The following is a 24,297-nucleotide window of genomic DNA, read 5'->3' as shown; positions in this document are numbered from 1 at the left end:
TCATATTGTAAACTTATTCTCAATCGTGTAAAATACTTGCGATTCAACTATTCCATCGTTTCTTCAATTTTGGTGATGTGGGAAGTTGATTTTAGTTGATTAATTAAACCAATTAATTAATCAATCAGTCGATAATAAATAATAATCACCCAGCCTTGTGCAATTTAACAGTTTATTTAAAATGTCTCATTACAAATTACGATTTTCATGAAAGAAAATGAATGAAATAACGAAAATTTCACAATTATAACAATAGAAAAAAATTTCAAAGGATCGAGATCCTCGAGATTTTATAAATCATCCACAGAAATAAACATGTTCCAATGTTTTACCTCATAAACAAAATAAAAACACTTTTGTTCCATCCAATAAACATCTAAAAACAATAAATAAATGACTAAAATAATATTACACGATGTTGTTTCGTTAATCAATATTTCTCTTATAAAGTTTCTCTCTATTACAATGAATAATCTAACTCTATCAGGTAAAATTGCATATTATATAGTTATCTTAGTGTCCAACTGATGGATCGAGGAACGAGCTAAACGTGAATTCAACACGTGAGCCGTTCTGAACAGCCACGTTCTATCATTTCTTCACCTGCAATAAGTCAACATTTTTTCTTTCCACCTCTTCTCTGTTAATCTGGAGGGAACAACAATTGTTCAATTATCCACAGGAAACTAAAAATTGAGCAATGTCAATTACAAGAAATTACGATAATTCGAAAGAATAAAAGGGCGTCTAAATTGTTGTAAATAAATCTAAATTCGAAATACAAATGTACAAATAATTCATTAACATCTTATCAAGTTCGATCGAATGACTAATGATCAACTCTACGGAAAATTGGAAGCAATTCCACTGATTTACATCATTTTTCAGGTGTAAAAATAGAATCTAATTTTTGTTTTTGTTCGCCAAGGTTCGAGGAGCAACTGAATCGAATGAGAAAGCAATTCTGATTCTATAAATCTCATGTTCAATGCTCATTTCAGCTGGAAATATTCCTTCAAGTATAATCCTATAAGGAAGCTTTGGGGCTTTAGTTTCAACGGATCTATCATTGAACATTACCTCCTATTACAAATATTTGCCTGAATTTATCCTCTATTCACCGTTTTATTTTAAACAATGGACAAAATTTATTGTCTATTATATGTTGTTGCCCTAGAACAATCGCAAATCGGGAATTTATTTGGTTTTCGTTACGCTGTTGACTCTTTTTCATTACGTATAAAAAATCGAGACCGAGCTGAACTCGTGCATTACATGTATCAGTATCATCAATTATCCTCATTAACTATAAACATAAATAAAATTCAGTAGAGAGAGGGAAAAACGAAATTCCATCACTGGGGAAAAAAAATACATTTTTTTAAAGTGATTCTTCTTCGAGATGATTGAACAATCAGCAAAAATCATTGAACTGTAATTGTTTAATCATTAGGTTTCACCCTTTCACTAGTGAATTCTCTTCATTGAGAGGAGGAACAAAAAAATCCCACTCTGACACCTGCCAAGATAAAAAATTGTTCCATCTGAACATACAAAATTTTCAAATATCAATAATCCCTCTGCTTTCGACAATGAAATACTTCAGGATGAGAATATTTCACATGAGCTGAAGCTAGATGAATAATATTTCGTTCCTAAGTAACAGGATTACTATCACATTGTCATTATTATTTTATACTCCTGACAATTTTCAATAGGTGATCTTTTTTTTTCTCTCACTGTTGAAAGAAAAAAAACCCTCGAATTCCCACTCGAAAACCACCCCTCGGCTAATTTTCACTCATTCGGGCTCATGTGCGTATTGAATTTCCTATTAATAACACCCTCATCACCTAAAATCACTGTATATCTGAAATCTTGAATTGCTCAACGCCCACCTTATCCCCTACTACTGTAATTCGTATTTCTCTCTCATTATAAACTATTACTGCATGAATTGGTGTTAATTGATTGCAATTTGCAAGTCTTAAACTTGAAAATTCACCGAAAAAATTGTATCCTCCCTCAATTCTCACCCCCTGATGATCATCGATCCACGAGACATTTAATTACTGGCGACTAAACACTCATTGGTCCAGCAAGAAACTTAGTAAGATACTGCAACAAGCTTAATCCCTAACATGGCAATAAGACCTCCCATTCGTTCCCAAGATTATCATGATTTTAGTGCATCTTTGTGTCATCAATAAGAATATCCTCATTGAATAATTAATTTGGTGTATCCATTATATACAATTACTCCGAATTTCCACCTTGATCGAGACAATCGCGATCATTCAGAATAGGAATAAACTGAAAGCTCAGTTGAGAAAATTAATTTTACGAAAATACTGTACTGGCTAACTCAGTCGAAAATCGATAAATTTACTAATTCATTTGGCCTGAAAACTAATTAGCTCATCACTTGAGCAGTTTACCTGCACTCGCCTAAACGATAAAATACAAGGCGCACTTCAGCGCTGACACAGCATCTTCTTGACAGAATTAACTATTAGAAACAATGGAGTCTCTTTATTTGTTGGCACATTCGATATTTTGCATTCACACTTTGTCTACAGAAATTTTAATTCAATTTATTGTGCACGAAAAATGAAGGGACTCCGTTGTGTGCAATAGTTAATCTTGTCGAGAAAATACTGTCTCACTGAAATTATACCAACCAAAAATATGAAAAATGTTTAGAAACTTCTACGTGTCTTTCAAACCCTCAGGGTTGAAAAAATATTGTACAATCCTATGACTATTCACAATAAATTCTGTCAACAGGGACTGCCTGACCCCCGAAAAGAATGTCATCCAAGCGAATGTTGCCCAGAAATTACAAAAATCCCCTTTGATTGAACTGCTCGCGAAGAAACGTTGTGGCAAAAACGTTTCTGACACGCGAGGCTGTCAGCACAGCATCTTCTCGGTAAAATGATCTATTACACATAATAGTCCCTTCATTTCTTGACACATTCGATATTTTGCATTAAGACTTCTACAGAAATTGTAATTCAATTTATTGTGCACAATTCAACACGTGTCAAAGAATGAAGGGACTCCGTTGTGTGCAATGAGTAATCTTGTCGACAAAAATACTGTCTCACTGAAATTATACCAACCAAAAATATGAAAAATGTTTAGAAACCTCTACGTGTCTTTCAAACCCTCAGGGTTGAAAAAATATTATACAATCCTATGACTATTCACAATAAATTCTGTCAACAGGGACTGCCTGACCCCCGAAAAGAATGTCATCCAAGCGAATGTTGCCCAGAAATTACAAAAATCCCCTTTGATTGAACTGCTGGCGAATAAACATTTTGGTAAAAACATTTCTAACACACGAGGCTGTCTACCTAGTGTGTTAGACGCCTATTTCATATCTCCTGACTATTGACAGACTGAGAGCTGCGAGATGTCTTGCGACTGACTGGCTCTAGATAGGCAGCTGGTGCCCAGCCCTCGATTCCAGTGCCAATGAGTTTGACGAACCACCAGCCAGCACAGCCTACCTTGAGCAGCTCCAGGTGATCTCCCTCTCTCATGGTCACCTCTGACTGTCCCACAGCGCAGTAATCAGCCAGTGCGACGTATCTACCACCCGGCGCAGGCCCTGGATTCTCGGAAAAGGCATCCTCTTCGTCTGTGTTACTGTTTTCAGAGCTCCAGGCCACGTCCTCTTCGGTGGACTGGGACACATCCGTTATGTGGGATATCACACTGTTTCCATCCACTGAGAGCGTCCTCAGGGAGCCTGATACACTGGACTGAGCCTCCCAGGATATTGTTTGCCGGAGAGGTCTGGAGAATTATGAAATAATGTTTTTACTGGTGTTTTTGTGATTATGGATTGACGTGGCAAAACTTGAAAAGTCGCACGTTACGTACACTGTTAAAAAATATTTGCAAAAATTTCTGGAGATTATCTATCACGTAAGAATTCCACTGGAATTTCAGAGAATTTCGTCACTGAAAATTCACAATTTGACGAAAATGTCAGTGAAAACTGTTAATTCCAGGTCAATCGTTTTATAAAAATTAATAAAAATCAGGGAGATTCAAGAAAATATTCTTGAATTTTTTATTAATTGAAATTCTTTGATTTTTTCCCCTTTAATCGAATTCAATTCGATTTTTTTCTTGAAATACCTTGACATGTCTTTCGATATTTTATTGTAAAATTTTTAATAAAAGAGATAGGGACTTGTTACGTGTGACCACTTCAACAGTTCGACGAGGTTTCAGAAGAGTATTAAAGAAAAATCGAATCTTACGCGTACTTATGATTCGATTTAGCCAATGCTGTATTCTGTTTCCCTTTTAATTCCGCTAATTGTGACATAAGAACACCTTTGATCTGTCGCACCCAGGACTGCTTGACGTCCAGGCTCGGTGCCTGTATCGTGTGGACCTCTTGTCTACCTTGAAGCCATATCTCGAACCTTCTCGTGTCGCCTTTGACAGACTCAGTCAGGCCTATTTGAGACATCTGTACAAAATCGAGGGAAATCATGTATTTCATAAAATGTTGATGGAGGCAATATGTAAATGCTTGGCTGGAGGTTCTTGGGCGACAGCCAGATGCTACCAATATCATTGAAGAACAAATAAATCGAACGACAAAATTTCATTGAAAAACGTAGTGCATTCGCAAGCAAATTGTATTGAATTTCTATCAACTTTTTCTTTTTCTTTCCAGTCGATTTCGTCTATTGATCAGTCTTCAATGAATATTCCAGAATCCAAGACGGATATCAAAATTTTTGTTATAATCTTTTTTGTGGAGCAAATTGAGAGCTGCGAAAAGTTCAATTCGGAAAAACAATATTTTTACAACAAATGACATTAAACGACTGACTGCTGGGAAATTTTCGAAATAAATCTCATTTTATGTTTTTTTTTGGCCCTGAAGTAAATCATTGGGTTATGAAAATATGTAATAGAAACTATTCATAGAGGTGAATTCACCGGAGTAAATTATGTAGAACAAGAAAGTCACCTTGAGATAACGCTTGAAGTGATAAGTAGCTTTGTTATGGGCCTGCGGTTTGCTATGTTTACAAAATATCATGGCCTTCTCATACAGGAATATGTGTCGTTGCGAGGGCTTGAGTCTGAGTAGACGCTCACGTTTGCTACTACTCCATACGCTGAAGGATCCTTGAAGTAGAAGTTCTCCTTGGGCTGTTAAATCTCCCTACAATGCATAACAATTTATCAAAAATGATGAGAAGGATTAATAAGTTGTCAAATTTTCAATTAATTCATCAATTAATAATTGAGGTAGTAGGTATGAAAGTAAGGCCTATTTACTTAACGACTAATCGACAACTTCAATTATTAACTATTTCATTAATTTATAAAACGGTTCAAGTAGATTTTCACTATTAGCCAGTTTTCAATGAATATCTCGGAATCCAAGGGAGCTAGAAAAATCGTCGTCATGACCTTTTTTGTAGCCCTCACTTTGCCCTTCAAAAAAAGTTATTACGAAAATTTCGCTATCTCCCTTAGATTCGCAGATATTCCTCGAAAACTCCGATAACCGCCGAGTCAAACTGAACCGTTCTACTCCTTCCCTACTGAATTTCCAATTTCCAAATAAGATCAATAAAATTTAGTCAGTAAAATTCAATTTCTGAACAACTTCATTCATTACAACTAAAAAGTAATCTTGCTAGTGATCCATGAACGGAAGTAATAAATCAACATCCCAATGACATACCCCAAATCCAGTGATTGCAGTCTGATGCATGCTATCATTAACGCACTTGAGTACAACAAGCATGCAATCCAACGCCTCCTGTAATTCCGTACAGCAGGCAGGCTCATCGCTGTACTTGAGCAGATCCTTAAGCAAAAGTTGATACTTGGTAATTCTTTGAACTGGTTTGAGGAGATAAGCAGCGAGTGGCAGTTTGTGGCCCAGTTTTTGTTGACAGGCAGCGAGAAATTGGGGCTCGCCCTGAATCTGCTCACGCAGTCTCTCTGATCTGGGTATATTTTGACAGTAGTAACTGTAGAGGCGGAAAAATATCTCGCGTCTCTGGACGAAGCACAGGGCTACGAGTTCTGTGTTTGAGATGCAGTTCTCCAGGTCACGGAGAAATGTCTCGCCGTGAAAGTGGTAGATCTCCTCGAGATTGCCGAAGAGAATGTCGGCTTTGCCGATGAGAGCCGCGGGGATGAGGTGCATAAGGGCTTCATTGTTCATCTCCAGTTTGTAGCCTTTTATTATTGATCCCAGTTCAGCCACGTAGGCTCTCTCTGTCTCTACCAGTTCGGTTAGAACGTGACCACGTTTTAGGCGAGAGGCTTCAAGGTCTCGGGGCTCACTCTCTGGGGATGATGTGTCTTCGATGGGACCCATCTCCATCTTTAAAATTATTTTCCACCATTATTAATCATAGTGGAGTAATCTAGAGAACTTCGTGTGGACCACATTATTCATCTGGATTTTTTTCAATTAAATCAGTAGGGCGGCGGTAAAACAGTTCAAGACGATTTTTACTATTGACCAGGTTTCAATGAATATCTCGGAATCTGAGAGGTAGCAAAATTGGTCTCATGGCCTTTTTTAGCTCTCGATTTGCCCTGCAAAAAGGCCATTTAACTAAGAGCTAAATTTAGCTAAGGGCTAAGTCGACTTAAACCGTTTTGCCATTTCGCTGCTGAAAATTGTCTATCAAATTGCGGGTGAAACATTTTACAAAATTCTGGAATGATTTTCGTCATTCGAATTACATTTTGAAAGGAATTATTTATTTTTTGCTAAAATTATTCATTTTTTGCTATTAGCACTAGAATTAAACTGTTTCTATTTATGTGACTATGAGACTATCTGATTAATCATTACTTTTCAGGAATTGATTTACTTTGGCATCATATTACGATTGGATATCATTAAAATCAACATTTCGCAATTTCTATCATTGATTTGAAAACATGATATCAATTGATTTTCCAATGAGACATTTTATAAAATGCAAAAAAATCTTTTGACTTTTTTTCACGTTCAGAACTTTTTATCTCAAATTATTACAAATAATTGCTATTAGCACTAGAATGAAACTGTTTCTGTTTGTGTGACTATGAGGTCATCTAATTAATCATTACTTTTTAGGAATTCATTTAGCTTTGGCATTATATTACGTTTGAATATAATTAAAATCAATATTTCGCAACTTCCATCATTCATTTAAAAACATAATATCAATTGATTTTCCAATGAGACATTTTATAAAATGCAAAAAAATCTTTTGACTTTTTTTTCACGTGCAGAATTTTCAACTCAAATAACTGCTATTAGCACTAGAATTCAACCGTTTCTATTTGTGTGACCCTGAGGTTATCTGATTAATTATTCTCGGGAATAGATTTACCTTTGGCATCGTATTAGCTTTCTTCAGTATCCTCCCAGGCTTGATATTCGGTGATGCCTGAAGAGGTTTAGCAGGCTCTGGAGTAACAGTTTGCACTGGCCTAGCCGGTTTCACCAGCTGCTGCTTCAACGTCACAATTCTCTTCTCGCACATTAACGATACATCCTCGATCCTCTGTAGAACCTATCAACAATTACAACCATTATCCCCATCCATCCTTTGTTTCATTCTCCATGTTTTTTCACATTTGTATACCTGAGTCACCAAGGCCTTGGTCTCCGGCATTATAGAGTCTTGAAAGATGCATCTGGGGTGATGGAACTCTTCAGATGCCCCGATCAATTGCTCAAGTTCTTGCAGCGCCTGCTCCGGGGGCATTGTACTGCTCTGCGAGGCCAAGAGTTCAATACCTCGTGTACACCACGCGTTTGCCTGTTTTATGGATTTCATGATCAGTTTATGGTTCATTCAGCACTCATGTTAATTAATTCATTGGCGGCATTTGAGCCCTCGTAGTAATTAATTCATTGACTGATTGCAAATGATGGAGGATGATAAACTCTTGCAGAATGCACGAGTAAATCCCTAAGAAAATTTTCATCAGGATATCTTCCTGTAAATTCTAAAACTCCACGAGAAAAATCCTCATAAATGTTTGAGATATTCATGTGGAAAATGCATCAATGCTCCACAGAATTATTCCACAGAAATTCCTGTAGGACATGCGTTCAGCCGTTTCGTTCGCAATCAATATTGATTAATTTCCGATTAATTGATGCCGATGGAAGAGTGTCATATAGTGAACACTTCTGACTGCTAAAAAATGGTAATTGCTCATTGAATTGTTGATGAACAGAGAGTATTGTCTTTCTTTTAAGGGGAAATTTAATCTTTTCCCTTTGAAACGAGTCTAGAATGAGTGAATTCAATTAATCATGTTGGAAAAAATTCTATGGAAAAGAAAATTCAATTTATTTTTGGCGGGAATTCTATTAGAATTCTACCGGTAATTCCCTTAATTTTTTTAAAATTGCTATTGCAAATTTCGCCGTCCGATTTTTTCAGTAAAAATTCTCGGTCATGCATTTTCCAAATTTATTTTTTTAGGTATTTTCAATAGAAATTCTACAGAAGTTTTGAATTGTTGATGAAGAGAAATTATTATATTTCTTTTGAAGGAAAATTTAATCTTCTCCCTTGAAACGAGTCTAGAATGAGTGAACTCAATTAATCATGTTCGAGAAAATTCAGTGGAAAAGAAAATTCAATTTATTTTCTATAGGAATTCTATCAGAATTCTACTGGTAATTCCTTTCATTTTTTTTTCAAAATTTCTGTTGCAAATTTTGCTATGCGATTTTTTTCATAAAAATTCTCGGGCATGAATTTTCCAAATTCATTTTTCCTAGATAATTTCATCTAGTCCCAATAGAAATTGTCAAGCATTTTCGAACTAAACAATTGGGTTTTTCTATGATTTTCTTTGTACATGAAGAACCTATTTTTTAAAAGTTGAAAACATTTGTTCTACTCCAAAATTCAATCTTCAGTACCTTGTCGATTCTCTCCATCAATTCTCGACATTTCGTGAGTGTATGCAAACGTCGTTCCAGCCTCTGACTCAACATTGTGCAGACCCGTTGCAATTCCGCGCATTTTGGCTCCACCACTTCAGTTGGACACTGGTGCCTCCCCGAGAGCAACTGCTGGCCTGCAGCGATTACCTCCTCAGCTCGATCTATGTCTCCCTACAAATGAATTATTTACTCTACTGTCTCTCCACTTCGACGCTACTTCGTTATTCTGCGGTAAATACTGCTTCTACGGATAATTAAATATTCCTTCAAGCCCATTTATTATTTCTCATCGAGTTAATTCATAAATCAATAAAAATAGTCAAGCATCTGAAATGAAAAATGCATCTGTCTATCTTTCGTGCACAGCAATTTAGTTATAAAAATAAATGTATCTTCGCCATGCCAGCGAATTAAATCCCTATTTATCATATTCTACTGTGAAGACTAATTTTGCATGAATACGCCTTTTTATGCTGTCTGAAGTACGATAATCAATGATCTTCAACAAATTTTCGTTGCTGAAAAGTTTATTTCTGGGAATAGAGATTTAAGTCGAAAGTTGCATCATTTTTTAAACCCAAATATTTTTTTCTGTACAAAGAAATTTTGCATAATTCAATTCAAATCGTAAAATTGCATTTCTGAAATGATTTCTCTGCATTGAAGTCGTAAAGCGTCATGAATCGATTTATCTCGTCTTGGGGATTATGAATTCATCTCCAGGATGTTTAGTTATGAGGAGAAATATCAGATGACTTTTGTCGTCAACTAAAAGAAACATCTCATGAAATTGGTAATCTTTTCTTTATGAGAGGTATTTTCTTATTGAAAAAGCACCGTCTCAAAACTTTCAAATTCAAATAAAACAAGTTTTGTAATTAACAAACATTTGAGACTTGTTTGAGAGCCTGTTCTTCTCTCAGTGCAGTTGCGCAGACTTCGTAATTGAGAAGAACGTCAAACACAGATTTTTATTATTATTTATTAAGAAGGATGAAGTCGTAGAACTCGATAAGTTCTACGACTTCAATCTAAACACTTGATCTCACGGAGTGAGATTGCGTAAATTTTTTTAGTTGAACATAGAAGTCGTACCGAACTTATTGAATTCTACGACTTCAATGCAGATTTCGATAACCATAAAAAATTGAAAAAATTCTATGAGATAATAATATTTATTTTGTTGAATTCGCTGCTTACCAAGACCCAAATCCACATGGTATGCAACAAATAGGACTATCGACAAAAACAAAAGAAAAATGGAAAGCGGTGCAAAAAATGTACAATTCTGTGCATTTTAATGTGCATTGTATGTATCACCGCTCTGTTGTACCAGAACCAGACGATAATTCTTGATGAAATATATCCGATGTCTGGTTTCGGTACGTAATTAATTTCCTGAGAGACTGTTCATTGCATTTTGGCATTTGTTATTCAGGACAGCTTCATTATGAAATAGTATGATTGTCTCGAGATTGTGGAGATGAAGAGTGTGCAGTTTCGGGGATAAAAGAGACAGACGTACCCTGCATATTCGCTGGAAGGAGTTTGTGTCACGTATCAGTTGTTCCACGCGTGACTGGGTCTCACCGACTTCGGTCATTTCATCGATTGTCTTTAGGTGCTGATCGAGATTAGCTTGGAGCTCTCGAAAATCCTGCTCGAATTGACGGAGGGCTAGACAGTGACGCAATCGCGCACTGTGGTGAGACCAAAAGAGGTCAAATGTACGCTCTGTCTCTTCTAATTGCACTAACAGTCTGGGGGAATTAAATGAAAAATGTTAATTGACAAGTTACGATTTGTTAAATCATTTCGAAGAATATGGGATCTTTCAAACTGAATCTCTTCTACTATTCCGCATTGATGGTAGATTTTTTTGTGTGATTTCGACCAGATTCTGTTGATTTTTTTATTTTAGATTAGCGAAGCGGTGAAACGATTCATGTCGACTTGTCCGTTAGCTGAGTTTTCGCGGAATATCTCCAAATCTAAGGGAAACAACAAACTTTCGTGAAGACCTTGTTTAAAATGCAGCAAATAATTCATCATTGGAAGTTACCGGTCTCAACGGAGAATCTCGATCGACTTCGGGACGTACATCAATGTGTTACATTGAGTCTAGCACTTACTGTAGCGTCTCTATTTCTTTCAATAATCAATTAATATTGAGTCTATGTCAATCAATTTTGAGTTAATTACCAAGGTAACAATCTTGGTAATTGTTACCTTGTTATCGAGAGATTATCCAGTGCAGTGCAAAGGCAATTATCAAATTTAAATTGAGACATTCAACGAACAGTGTACCCTTAAAATTTCTAGAGGTACTTTATTAGTGGTGTAAGCCACTAATAAATATCACCAGTATTTTTTTGTAATCCACGTGTTTTCATTTTCACCCTTTCCATAACACTTCCCCCAATCCGCACTAACATTAACGAATTAAGGGCTATAAAAAGGTCATGACAACAATTTTGCTCTCTTAGATTCCGAGACATTAATTGAAAACTGGCCAGTAGTAAAAATCGACTTGAAGCGTTTTACCGCTTCGCTACTGAAATGCATTCGCAGATTTTGTCGCTGATATCTTCGAGAGAAATGGATCTAGAAAAAAATCTCACAGCTTTTCTGTGTATTTTTTTATAGAAATGTTCAAGATAGAATATTTCGTAGAAAAACTTGATAGATTTTGCTGTTTATATGCGAAGTATTATTTTATTGACATATTTTTTGTAGAAATTTTTCGATTTTCCCAGGTCTTCTACTGCATTTTTTTCTTCTCTGATTGAAAATAAAACACCGTGATATTTTTCCGCTCGTCTCTTCTCAATCGATTTCCGTGGAAAAAGTTTTTCGAAATTTTCCCCTGAAATCTCTTGTTTTCAAGATAGATGTGCAATTCAAAAAATATCATATTTCATTCGGATTATACGAACGATGTAAAATTGCTGAATTATTCTACCTTTCAACTGCAGCAACGTTTCCCAACCGATCGGCAGTACCTTTACCGGTCAGTTGTCTGACACTGTCTAAAAGTGCCTCACCGTGTCTCGCGGCACTCAATATCTCCTCTTTCAATTCATTGTACTCAGCCTGCTGCTGACTCAACAGCCTAGTCGTGGCAACCGTATTATTCGGGAATTCAACCTCTGCAAGCCTACGTGTGAACGAGTCCAGTGCCACCGATACGTCTTGGGTCATGGAGGAGAATTTTTCTAAGCTCTGCACAAAACGATTAATGGAATGAGGGGCTGCTCCAGACACGAAAAAATCTCATAGAAAACCCTCGCGAATTCGTTGGAAAATTCTACTAGATTTCTATCGAATTGCTAATAGTTTTTGGCCGATTCTATTAAAGGAATTTCCAGCTCTACTGCACGTTTTTTTTAATAGAAAATGTTCAATTGAAATTATTTTATAGAAAAAATCTGCGGAATTTCATTGAGACATTTTTTATAGGAATTCCTTGACATGGATTTCTTTCACTCTATTTTTCCTTTTTTCCGTAAACAAAACAAATAGAAAACTTGGAAAATTTGAGCCGAGGAATTCTACAGAAAACATTTCAATAGAATAAGTTCTATAAAATAATATAAGTCTGTGGATTCTTTTCTATTTACTAAAACGCGCAGAAAGGCTGTGGAATTTTTAAATAAAAATCTTTCTCTGTTACGTTTTTTCGTGCGTATAGGCAAAATTCCATAGGAAAATCTGGCTAATGAAACCCTATGGGAAATTCTATTAGTTTTTGGCTGCTTCTATTGGCCTATTGAATTCTGCAGAGTTTAGGAACAATAGATTACGAGGGTCAAGAGGGTCAAACTCCCTTACTTGATTATTTGATTAAGTTTATTTCATGTTACAAGGAGGGGTAACGGAGGTGATCTTTGTGTTCCTGCGGCCCCCAGGGACCTTTAAGGTCATAAGGGCCATACGGGTCACAAGGTACAACAAGGAACAATTCTGCAGAGTTACTTTGCGTTTTTTAAAAGAAAATATCCAATAGAATTTCATTGAAAAAATCAATAGAACTCTCTATACACTTTTTTCTACTGAGATATTATGTATAGAAACTCCTCGACACGAATTTTCCAAGTTTTTAACTCAATTTTTCTTCTCATCTCATTGAAAAAATCAAGCAAAAAAAACTGCGAAAATTTGAGCCGCAGAATTTTTGCAGAAAATATCTCAATTAAATAAGTTGTCTCGAAAAATCAAATTCTTTGTTTCTATGCAGCGCAGATAAGCGGCGCCATGGTTGAACGGAATGGACCAAAAATTAATGGAAATTTCGATCGAAATCGAACAGAATTTCTTCGCAAGCTCGCTAGGCTTTTCTATGAAGTTTTCCCATACGTAGCCCCTCGAATGAAACTACCCAACAAAATGAAAACACAACTCGTCTCCTGACTCAGCTTACAATTCGATTTTGTATCCAGGTATGATGGCAGTACGGTAAATCCCCACCGAGTTGCTCAGTCAATTGATCCTTGTCGATAAAGTCATGGAGTTCATTCACATTCGCCAGGACAATCACACGGAACTTGAAGTCCTCGCGAAAGAGCTTGTTCGATACCTCGGATATAGCCTTCTGGAGGAAGCCGACAGGCCGAAGAACGTACGCCACGTGCACGAGACCGGGAAAATAAGCCTGTAAACCATTAAATTCCGGCCGTAAAAAACCCCTCGGAACCACCAGCCACCATAAATTTTGATGACAAACTCACTGAGATCTTAAGTAACACTGTCTTGACCGAATTCCACTTGTCAGTCCTACGGTCGATTATCAAATGAAACCCGAGATCTGCTTCTTGTAATCTATGAATGAATTCATGAATATTTAAGCTCATTATGGAACTCAATTCACGCATATTCAGTTACTATGTCATTCGGTTGTGGAACGGTGAAAGGAGATAATTCGAGAACTAATCGCATTAGTCTACGAATGTCTTCGGGAGGAAGGGGTTTTGAGGAATTTATCGAGGGGCCTCTTCTCAATTCTTTATTTTCAACGATATTTGCTGATATTTTCGTGGTTGAGGAGGTGAAAATTCATGAATAAAAACAGATCCTCACATTCTTCCACAAATTCTGAATGTGAATAAATTTGTTACGATTTCGAACAAATGATTTTCATGGCGGGAAATTGATTGTTCATCAATTATTTATAGAAAATGCTCGTAGTTTTCAAACATTGCAATTTTTAGATTATTTCATCAATCTTTCTCTGAAAGTAAATTTTCTAATATTTTTTCATATTTTTAAAACGTTTTTTAACCTTAGTCTGGTCACCAAACGTGACCCAGCGACTCTGGTCACCGCCGCGGGGATTCCCCGCCGTGTTATTTAGGCTCTAGCGTTGTCGAATTCACTCTATACCGCTCGGACGCGTTTAGCGAGGTTCCGACAACGTCGCGTGATGGACAATTTCATTTGGCGTGGGAAAAAATAATTCATCTGTTCGAAATAATTTGTTTTCTTGAGGAATTTCGGGAAATATGTCGTTCTAAAAACTACTATAATTCTTTAGACACATCAATTGACAAAGGCATTTTTTTTTATTTTTCCAGTGAGCCTGTCAATTGTAAGTAAAAAAAAAACAACACGCGGCGGGGTTTCCCTCATATGGTGACCAATCTAGGGTTGAGTACCAAATATTTTCACAAATGAATCTGAAAGGAAAATGTTGAGAGAAATTTACGAGAAAATATTTTTGGAAGGAAATTTCACATTCACAAAAAAGTTCTAGAGTTTTTTTCATTTTGTAAATCTACTAGTTTCAAATATTTGCGCGATTAAAGAAGTGTCAGTCGATAAATCAAAAATATTTCTAAAAAAGAGGTTTGCGCGAATTCACTTGAGGAAAGTGTAAAATTACTGGGTTATTTCCACTGGAAATTAATGAATTCACTTGAATTCTATGTGAATTTTGAAATTTCATGAGCTTTGATTCCCTAAACGGAAATCAATGTCACTCTTCTGCAAAGTAGTGAAAAATAGTGAAATAGTGTCCATGAAATTTCAATTTTTTTTCAATATCTCACCAAATTTTTGTCACTTTTTTCGGAAATTATGTCAGGTGACAGTTCCGCTGAAATTTCAAGAAACTTTATCATTGAATATACACAAATTGACGGAAAAACAGTCGAGTCTGTGACTTTCAGTTCTATTATTTCATGAAATTCAGTCATGATAAATCAATTCTTGGATTTTCAAATAATCAGAAATTCCAATCAGTTGGGACATTCTCGTCTTCCTGCTGCTTAAAAATTTGGAATTCCATTGAATTTTCAGTGAAATTCGAGATTCGACAATTCTCCCTAATTTTTCTCCCTAAATGGAATTCAATGCTGCTTCTATCGTTTCTCCAACCATTTCCATTAAACATTAAAAAAATGAAAAATGAAATAGATTTTTTTAAATTCAATGTCGCACTGCTGAAAATTCCCAGCAAACAGTCAATTTCAATTTATTCTAATAGCATAAACTTTAACGTTAAAATAGTATCACTCACGTTGGTACTGAGGTGAGATACAGCATGAGCCGCTGATAATCCAGATCCGTTAAATTATGAAAATTCCCATTATCAGGAAAGGTAATAATGGGGCATCCCTCCCTTGTTTTGCCACCTGTACAACAAGAAACCACACTTGAATGGAAATGAAAAACTCACATCACTGGCAACATTCGCATTAACCACCGACAATACACGTGTGAGGAAGCGAGATAATCACAGTATGTATTTTTCCCACAACAACAAAAACATGACATCCTACGACTGGTGTTAACGACCAGTTAAAGAGTCCATAGCCCTTCAGACATACAACTGTGACCGTCTGACTTTAACGACGATAAAATATCCCACTCCTGAAAGCCGGTGGCCCGTGAGAATACCGATCATTGGCGAATTTTTAAAACTGGATTAAAAGTCTTTGGGGGGACAACCGGTTTGTAACGGATCCACCGTTGAACTCTGGCTGATTGGGAAAATATCGTGTGCCATTGGAGACATTTGACAATTTTCGTTTTCAGGTCATGCGGGAAGTGGCAATTAATTGTTTAAGCATTGAGTTTCATTACCAGTAATGATTGCGTACTGGGGCTGCAGGAGATCCGCGACGTCGCGAACGGCCAGATCACCATTCTCAATCTCCCCTGTCATACTCTCCACATCCTCTGTAATTAGAATATCCCACCCAATTAATCATCATTGCTGTTATGAATTGAAATTACGAGATGAAATTAAATATTACGTTGAAATTTACTTTCTTGATCATGCAATTAATTAAGGAACGAGCCATTTTTTAAAGTAGCAAGGGATCTTCTGGTTGCACAAAATATCTGATATTTCTCCTTCAATACCTAATTAATTAATAAAGTACAATAGACAGAGTTTGACGTTGTTGTTCTGTTATTAATTCTTTCGATATTGAGGAATTTTAGGAAAACATGCCTAAAGAGCTTTTCGTTGCTGAAAAAATTCTCTACAAGAGGTTTTTCAGCACTTTGCTCGAAATATTGAAAGTAATTGTTATTTAACTAGGGGAGAGTGGGGCAAAATGAAACAGCCGAACAGCAGCTATTTGACGCAATTCAAACAAAAAAAACTTTTTATCAACTTTTGTTTATTAACTCTTTTTATTATTAGGAATACTGATGAGAATAATAGATTCCTATTCGTCTTAATTCAATGGATTATTGTTCAATTGATTAGATTAGGCCGACTGCACTTTTCTTTTGTCATTCGATTAAAATTCAGCATCATATTTTCCTTTTTCCCCCTGTGGGTTTCCTCCTGGGCCTTGTTTTGCACTTTGGATTTTGCTGTTTCATGTTCTTTTCAATTAATGGAAAATTATTATTCTCGTCAGTACTCCCAAGAAAAAAAAAGTTAATCGGCAAAAGTTCATAAAAAAAATTTAATGCAACAAATTCGTTTTCGACAGTTTCATTTTGCCTCACTCTCCCCTAATCCAACAATTAACGAGATATAGCGCGAGTGATAAAAGTTTCTGTTGAATTCAAAATTATTTCGGTAAAGACTAATTTTAAGAGAGCAATGGCCCGGGGATCCTTTTTCAGAGGCGATTGGAAATAAAGCTTGTTACATTTTGCTCTCAATCCCCACATTATTTAGATAATTCCATAGTCGACGAGTTGGTGAAACAAAAAAGGTAATGCGTAATTTTTGTGATTATGCTGAGTGGTTTTTGAAGCAAACATTGGGAGCACATTCTCTTATCAAATTAAATTATTAATTAATCTACTCTATAAAAAGGCTCTTCAACATAGAATGATGAACAAGGTGAAAAATGAAGGATAAAACACTCTGCGTAGAATATAAAATTATAAAAAATTCGGAATTATCTCAACACTGTCTGATTTTAGAAGAAAACATCAAAGGACTTTTCTCTACCTGCTAAAATTTTTCGCAAAAGAATCCCTTTGTCATTACCCAGACAACTCCAATTTTATGAAGATGAGATAACCGAACTCATTAACTTTCACCACTCAGCAACAAAATAATAAAAACCTCCACATTACCCCATTAAATCGAATCCCCTCCACTCTCACCCCACTGAATTACCTTCTGCAGTAATTGGGTCTGTGGTTCCAGTAAAAATTAAATGCAAATTGAAATCCACCTCTTAGAACGAAGGTACAAGTGTGGGAACGAGATATCGATCGAAAGTAATTGTTGCTCTTAAATAACATCAATGTTATCGTCAATGTTCATGAAAAGAACTTTTTACGGTTGGAGCACACGTGTGAGTGGAATCCTCTTCAACTCTGAAGATATACTGGTGAATTGTAAAAGGTCTCAACCCGGTGGGATGCACTCGAGTGACCTTGCTGATTCCTTCACCAACGAGGGAAATAGTTTTCTTCTTTACCCGCAATATAAAATTGCTGATATAACTGTAAATTCAAGAGGCTCTCAATCGAAATGTTGATGATCTCTGGGTCAAGGATCGGTTGAACCGTTGAGTTTGGGTCATTGAGACTGAACGAAAGTGGCAGTTATATTCACATTTTATTCAGGATACAACATCTATAACATTTTATTACATTGTAAATTGAGAGAACGGACATTTAAAAAGTTCAGAGACAAACCTACCGAATTCGACAGAAAATTCTATTGGGTATTTAATTGTTATGGAAAATTCTATTAGTTTTTGGCCGGAAAATACCCAACAGAAACAATTTGATAGACTAAATCAGTAGAATTTCATCTTTCTGTACAACTTTTTCTGTAAGAATTCTTCGACATAAATTTTCAACGTTTTTTTACTCTATTTTTCTTCTCTTTTCATAAAAAAAAACTTTTAACATTTGAGCCGAGGAATTTCTACAGAATATTTTCCTTTGAAGAATTGCACAGCTTTGACGCATTTTACTACAGTAAATATTCAACAGAAGTTATTGTATAGAAGAAAAAATTATTATATAGAAGAATTCCAACTCTCTATATGAGCTTTTCTAGTGAGGCCTTGTCTATACTAATTCCTCGACATGTATTCCCTGAGTGTTTTCCACTCTATTTTCTCCTCTTTTGATTGAAAAAAACTTGGGATATTTGAGCCGACGAATTTCTATAGAAACTATCTCAATAAAATAAGTTATTCTATTGAAAAAACGCATAGATAAGCTGAAAATTTTCAACAGAAACGGCCAAACCCGTAGAAAATTCAACAGAAAAAGCGAAAGAATTATATTCAATGCAATTCAATTCCTATAAAAACGTACTGAAGTGACTACAATTCACTATGTTTTTCTAGGAAATTTTTTCGGACGTGTTGTATGAGAATATATTCTTTTCTCTCATTCTAAATGTTCTCACATATTCTCGCTATTATAATAACGAAAAAACAGTCCATGAAGTGTTTGCGATGTTTGATCAATTGAATTACTTTCTCTAAGTGTTGAGAGAAGCCAAAGAAAGATAAGAAATTTGAATAATCAAAGAAAGGATGAGAAACCCTGGCATTAATTCACTGGTTAAACTGCACGTCTGGTACCCGACAAAATACATATGAGAAATAATGCTGGTCTGAGGTGCCTGACCTTTTCTCATTACGGATAGTTGGAAAGTATGTGTATGTGTAGCTGTACGTGTACCGTTTAATCCCAACTTTTCTTCACTCACTGAATATTCAGACATGTGCCATGTATGGTAATAAAAGTAGCCCCCATAAACGACACTAATGACAATTGTTATGCGCTGATGGATGATTACAGGCCATTTATCACAATTGTTTCATTCTCGCTGTGGCACTTCTCGTCGTATTACTTGCAGACTCATCCCTTAATTTATTGCGATACGTAATGGTAAATTTTAATCAGGAATTTCTGTCTCTGATATGTACAGGTATTCCATTCGCTATGGAGGGGTGACTTATTTTTCTAATTATGAGAACATGTCGAAATTACAACCTCTTAAGAAGACATGTCACCACGGCTTTTTTGTAGTTGAGAAAATTTGATATAAAGAAAGCTTTGTGATGTTTCATTGAAAAACTAAGGGTTCTTCAACAATCACAGTTGATTCATTCAGCTGTGGCAGGGCATGCTGAGACGTTTCCCATTGTTACTTGAAGTCTCACTTCTTAATTTATTACGATACGTAATGGGGAATAGTAAGTTTGAATCAAGGATTTCATTCTGATATTTGTAGGTACCCCATTCGGTATAGAGGGGAGATGCATCTTTATAATTATGAGAACATGTCAAAATTAGAACCTCCTAAGAAAACATGTCACCACGGCTTTTTTGTAGTTGAGAAAATTTGATGTAAAGAAAGCTTTGTGATGTTTCATTGAAAAACTAAGGGTTCTTCAACAATCACAGTTGATTCATTCAGCTGTGGCAGGGCATGCTGAGACGTTTCCCATTGTTACTTGAAGTCTCACTTCTTAATTTATTACGATACGTAATGGGGAATAGTAAGTTTGAATCAAGGATTTCATTCATTTCGTTAGAGAGATGATTTCAGTAGCGAAGTGGTAAAACGGTTGAAGTCAATTTTGACTATTGGCCACTTTTCAATGAATATTTCGGAATGTAAGGGAGATAGAAAACTTTTTGTTATGACCGTTTTGTAGACTCGATTGAGAGTTACAACAAAGGTCGTTACGACAATTTCGTTATTTCTCTTAGATTCGGAAATATTGTTCAAAAACTCAACTGGGAGATAAGTCGACTTAAACCGCTTTACCACTTCGCTACTGATTTGTACTTCTAATTATGGGAATATCTCCAAATTAGCACCACTTGAGAAAAAATGCCAAAAGAGCTTTTTAGTAGGTGAGAAAAATTGATGTCAAAAAGGCCTGTGATGTGTTATTGAGAAACTAATAGTAATTGGAATTGTGACATAAATTGACGCATCACGTGTGGGCTCTCCAATACATCAGTCATTTGATTGGATTAGATGCTTATTAATCATGCAATTATCTTGGAATTCAATTAGTTCGTGAAAAATGTTCATAAGGCTCTCTTGATATTTCACCTCAAACTTGTAAATTATGGAGATCATTGCAATGAATGTTCACTTGTAATGTTTTACAACTTCTATACGTGATTTATTGAAAACGGAAACATATTCATTAATTTATCAAAAGTTCTACAAAAGAAGGTCTTTCGGGATTTCATCAAAAAATTGTTCCCCTTCCAAAATAATTAAAGTTGAATGCGAGTTGCAGATACCTTCATTTAAAACATATTTCTCATCACTTTAATAATAATTAATAAACTCAAGCAAACAAAACAACCGGTTATTCCACATGGCCATTCTCCCTCAAATAGAACCGATACTAGTCACAGTGACCGGCAAGCCTGATCTGTTAACTATTAACCCACTAGTAGTCAACTGATAACTGACTCCCTCCGGCAACTTGCTAACTGGTGTGATAAAATAAGTATTGCTGCTTTGCTCGATACCACCTGACGCAATAACAATAGGTACCATGTCTGGACTCTCAGTGACAAACTGCACAGGTTCACTCCTCTCTTCCACAGCCTCCTCTACTTTTCCCTGATTAGCAGCACCAGGTGTTCTAACGACGAACTCCAACTTGGCGAATTTCACTTGGGGAAACTGAACTTTCATAAATCTCCGAAATGTCGAATAGCCCATGAATTTTATCGATGGCGAGAGCTTCTTGCAGTACTCCTTGTACAAATCGTGAACTGTTTTCCTGGATATCTCAGGGGGAAGATGGAGTGGTGCATTCTTCACAGCTTTTGTCTTCTGCTTGGCTTCCTGTTGTTTCAGAAAATTCTTCAGGAATTCCGTAGCTATTTTATATATGTCGAGGGAGAACGTATTGTGGGGAATTTTTCCGTGATTCCCATGAACTCGAGGGGTGACTCCATGGGTAATTAAGTGTTTTCTTATTCGTTTTATCTGATAGTGAGTTACGTTCTCCAAGTACAGAAATGCATCGAGGCATACACGACGGCCCTGATAAACGTATTGTGCACGAAGTCTACGTCTCTCTGTGTGCCTAGCTGTTTGATGGGGATCGGTGAGACAGGCCATTGTCACTCCCATCAGATACATATCGTGCTCGGCTTTTGTCAACTCGGCGATGTTCAGTCGGTGGCGATAAACAGCCTCTGGATTCAGTCCTTTGAAACACTGGTCGTCTTGGCATTCACAGCCACGTTTGAAACGATGTAGAACTTGGCCAACGCTGTCCTCCAATCTCGTTGGCTCGTATTTTGGCGAACGAAGGAGTCTCGGTTTTTTTGCGGAAGAATTGTGGGGGGTCTCCACGTCTTTCTCTGCTTCGTCTGCGATCTGCAATCGGTTTATGGGCTCTTCTTTTAGTTTGTTTGGCGTGCGGTGGGTGGAGATGGGACGCATCTCTTTATCGAACTTTTTGTGGTATGTGCAGAGAAGGAAATTTGTTTTTTTTTAATGAAATGATGTTACATGTTCTGTCAGCACATGTACGACAAAAATTAATAAAAACACTTAGCGTTTTCTGTGAGAAATTCGGTTGGAACTATATAAAAATTGTATTGCCAGACTAATTGTTTTCTGCTCCAATTCTAGTCAAAATAATATAGCGTCCCTCCACGTTTTTAAATAGATACTTTTTTTACAAAGAAAAAAAAATGTCTATATATAGATGTTGATTTTTTTATGTAACTTATTCTGTTGGAATTTTTTATATAAAGAATTTCTGGGCATTATTTTTATAAGTGTTTTTGGAGATTCATCAGAAAGAAACAAAAACAGCAGAATAATCAACATCTTTATCAAAATTATATTGACAGACTCGATTTGGTTTCTGCTCCAATTCTATTCAAAATAATGTAGTGTCCCTCCACGTTTTCGAATAAATATTATTTCTTACAGAGAAAAAAAATGTCTAAAGATGTTAATTTTTTCATGTAACTTATTCTGTTGGTATTTTTTATATAAGAGTTCTTGGGCATGTTTTTTATAAGTGTTCTTTTGAGTTTATTATAGAAAAGAAATAAAAACATAGCAGAGAAATCGATTACTCTATAAAAAATCTATTGACAGACTCTATTTGTTTTGTACTCCAATTCTATTGAAAATAATGTAGTGTCCCTCCACGTTTTTAAATAGATATTTTTTCTTACAGAGAAAAAAATGTCTACAAACGTTGATTTTTTAATGTAACTTATTCTGTTGAGATTTTTTACATAAGAATTCTTGGGCATGTTTTTTATAAGTGTTTTTTGGAGTTTATTATCGGAAAGAAATAAAAACCCAGTGGAAAAATCCGAATCTGTTGACTTTTTTCTATCAAATAGCTCTTCATAAAATGATGGGGTAAAGGAAAATGCTTTTTCAATTATTTTTATTCTATATATGTACTAAATTTCTCAGGACACTCCTCTGATGTTTTGAACAAAAAGTTTAATGAGAGTATGTTTCATTTTTATTTCAGTGTATTAATTTTGTAAAGTGTTTGCGGATAAAAATGCGGCGTAATAATTTTTACCTCAAACCTTTCCTCCAAATTGTCCTCTGGATTGTCCTCAATTTCAGATTCAGCCGCTTGAGTCACGGCTTTACTTTTTTTCAATTTTTTAAATTTTTTACCACGCCCTTGTGGTTTTTTCTCCTCCATTAGGATAATTGAATTACTTCACTGTCTGAAACTACCGGAAACATTCATATTAATCGCAGAAAAAATGTCTCTCTCAATGAGAGTCGTTCACCACCGATATCAACAGAGTTTAATGTCCCTCAGTAAAGAATCGCGCACGGAGAATTTCATAGAAAAACTTTGCGAATGTGATAGAAATTTTTTTGGATATCTGCTGAACTTCTAGTAAAAAATCGAATTCTATTGATTTTTTCTGTAGGAATTCCTCGACATGAATTCCCTGAGTGATTCTCAATTTATTTTTCTGCTTTTCTCATTGAAAAAATTAAGCAAATGAGCTTGGAAATTTTGAATCGAAGAATTTCTATCGAAATTATTTGAATAGAATCAATTGTCTAGAAAAATCGAATTCTATTGTTTTTATCTATAAGAATTCCTCGCCATGAATTCTCTGAGTGTTTTTCACTCCATTCATTTCCTTTTTTCATTGAGAAAATAAAAACAAAATCTTGGAAAGTTTTCGCTGAGATATTTCGACAGAAAATATCTCACCAGAATAAATTGTATAAAAAAACATTAAATTAATTGAAAACCATTGGAATATTTAAATAAACCCCTCAAAAAATACCAACTTCACCGGAAATCCAATAAAATTTCCTAGCGAATTCCCCATATTCCTCTACAAAATTTCACCTACGTGATTAAAAACCCCCTCGTGGCATATGTCTACAGAAGGTCGAAAGTCGCTAGAACTCCACTGGCTGACGAACAATTCTCGTCTCTACTGCGTAACAATTGATCCCACTTCACTTACCGTTAATTCCGCTTATTTCCACTGATTTTAAATCAGATAGCAGCGTCAAACCACCACAGAACACTGATCTCAGGGTATTCAATAATTTCCGGGTGATTAAGAGGCTCCAGTTTATTAAATATCAGAAATAACAAAGCGAGACGAGTGAGCGATATGGCGATCGTGAATTCACGCGGTGGAACGTAGTGGGGGAGCCCCAGGGACGTAGCAATATTATTCTCGCGCTCCAAAAAGATCCGATCAATGAGCCCCTCATGTATAGATATTCCAAATTTTTATTTTTTTCCTCATTGAAGTAGTTTTGAAGAAAATTGCGAGCTAATAAAAAACATTTGCTAGTTAGTACTTTTTTTAAAATAAATTTTTGAAAAATCACCCCTGAAAAAAAAGGCGTTATTCCCCCTATTTCATTATTTCCAAAAAATTTT

General features: G+C 35.8%; 2 protein-coding genes across 6 annotated transcripts in view; both read right to left on the bottom strand.

The window, feature by feature from the left end:
• Positions 1 to 154: 154 nt before the first annotated feature.
• LOC107037988 (guanine nucleotide exchange factor DBS) overlaps positions 155 to 24,297 on the bottom strand; it is a 33,596-nt gene continuing 9,453 nt past the window's right edge. For 2 of the 4 annotated variants that reach the window (XM_015256842.2, XM_015256859.2), the window contains exons 2-14: positions 16,046 to 16,141; positions 15,480 to 15,594; positions 13,693 to 13,783; positions 13,386 to 13,616; positions 11,928 to 12,187; positions 10,491 to 10,725; positions 8,942 to 9,136; positions 7,644 to 7,820; positions 7,389 to 7,571; positions 5,732 to 6,382; positions 5,006 to 5,203; positions 4,281 to 4,495; positions 155 to 3,807 (exon numbers count right to left, since the gene is read on the bottom strand). In XM_015256842.2, coding sequence (XP_015112328.1) covers positions 3,384 to 3,807; positions 4,281 to 4,495; positions 5,006 to 5,203; positions 5,732 to 6,382; positions 7,389 to 7,571; positions 7,644 to 7,820; positions 8,942 to 9,136; positions 10,491 to 10,725; positions 11,928 to 12,187; positions 13,386 to 13,616; positions 13,693 to 13,783; positions 15,480 to 15,594; positions 16,046 to 16,141 — 3,071 coding nt within the window. In that variant the 3' untranslated portion in view covers positions 155 to 3,383. The remainder of the gene's footprint in view (positions 3,808 to 4,280; positions 4,496 to 5,005; positions 5,204 to 5,731; positions 6,383 to 7,388; positions 7,572 to 7,643; positions 7,821 to 8,941; positions 9,137 to 10,490; positions 10,726 to 11,927; positions 12,188 to 13,385; positions 13,617 to 13,692; positions 13,784 to 15,479; positions 15,595 to 16,045; positions 16,142 to 24,297) is intronic. The other 2 variants (XM_015256851.2, XM_015256867.2) reach the window with 2 other exon arrangements.
• LOC107038012 lies at positions 20,589 to 24,035 on the bottom strand. 2 transcript variants are annotated; one of them, XM_015256878.1, is made up of 3 exons: positions 23,870 to 24,035; positions 22,948 to 23,107; positions 20,589 to 21,767 (listed from the first exon to the last, which is right to left on the bottom strand). In XM_015256878.1, exons 2-3 carry the CDS (start codon positions 23,074 to 23,076, stop codon positions 20,763 to 20,765), a joined length of 1,134 nt encoding a protein of 377 aa, XP_015112364.1. In that variant the 5' UTR covers positions 23,077 to 23,107; positions 23,870 to 24,035; the 3' UTR covers positions 20,589 to 20,762. The 2 variants fall into 2 exon arrangements, with proteins under 2 accessions (XP_015112364.1, XP_015112372.1); XM_015256886.1 differs by having other exon boundaries at positions 22,948 to 23,101.

This window comes from Diachasma alloeum, unplaced genomic scaffold (genome assembly GCF_001412515.2).
Source record: "Diachasma alloeum isolate Michigan unplaced genomic scaffold, Dall2.0 Dall_scaffold_00177, whole genome shotgun sequence".
NCBI lineage: Eukaryota > Metazoa > Arthropoda > Insecta > Hymenoptera > Braconidae > Diachasma > Diachasma alloeum.
The sequence above is the reverse complement of the archived record's forward strand: the minus strand, read 5'-3'. Positions and strand labels throughout refer to the sequence as shown.

Coding starts and splice junctions, on each gene's coding strand:
- LOC107038012 (XM_015256878.1), bottom strand. CDS start 23,076: ATGGAGGAGAAAAAACCACAAGGGCGTGGTAAAAAATTTAAAAAATTG. Junction 21,768..22,947: donor ATTTGGAGGAAAGGTTTGAG/GTAAAAATTATT, acceptor AACCGATTGCAG/ATCGCAGACGAAGCAGAGAA.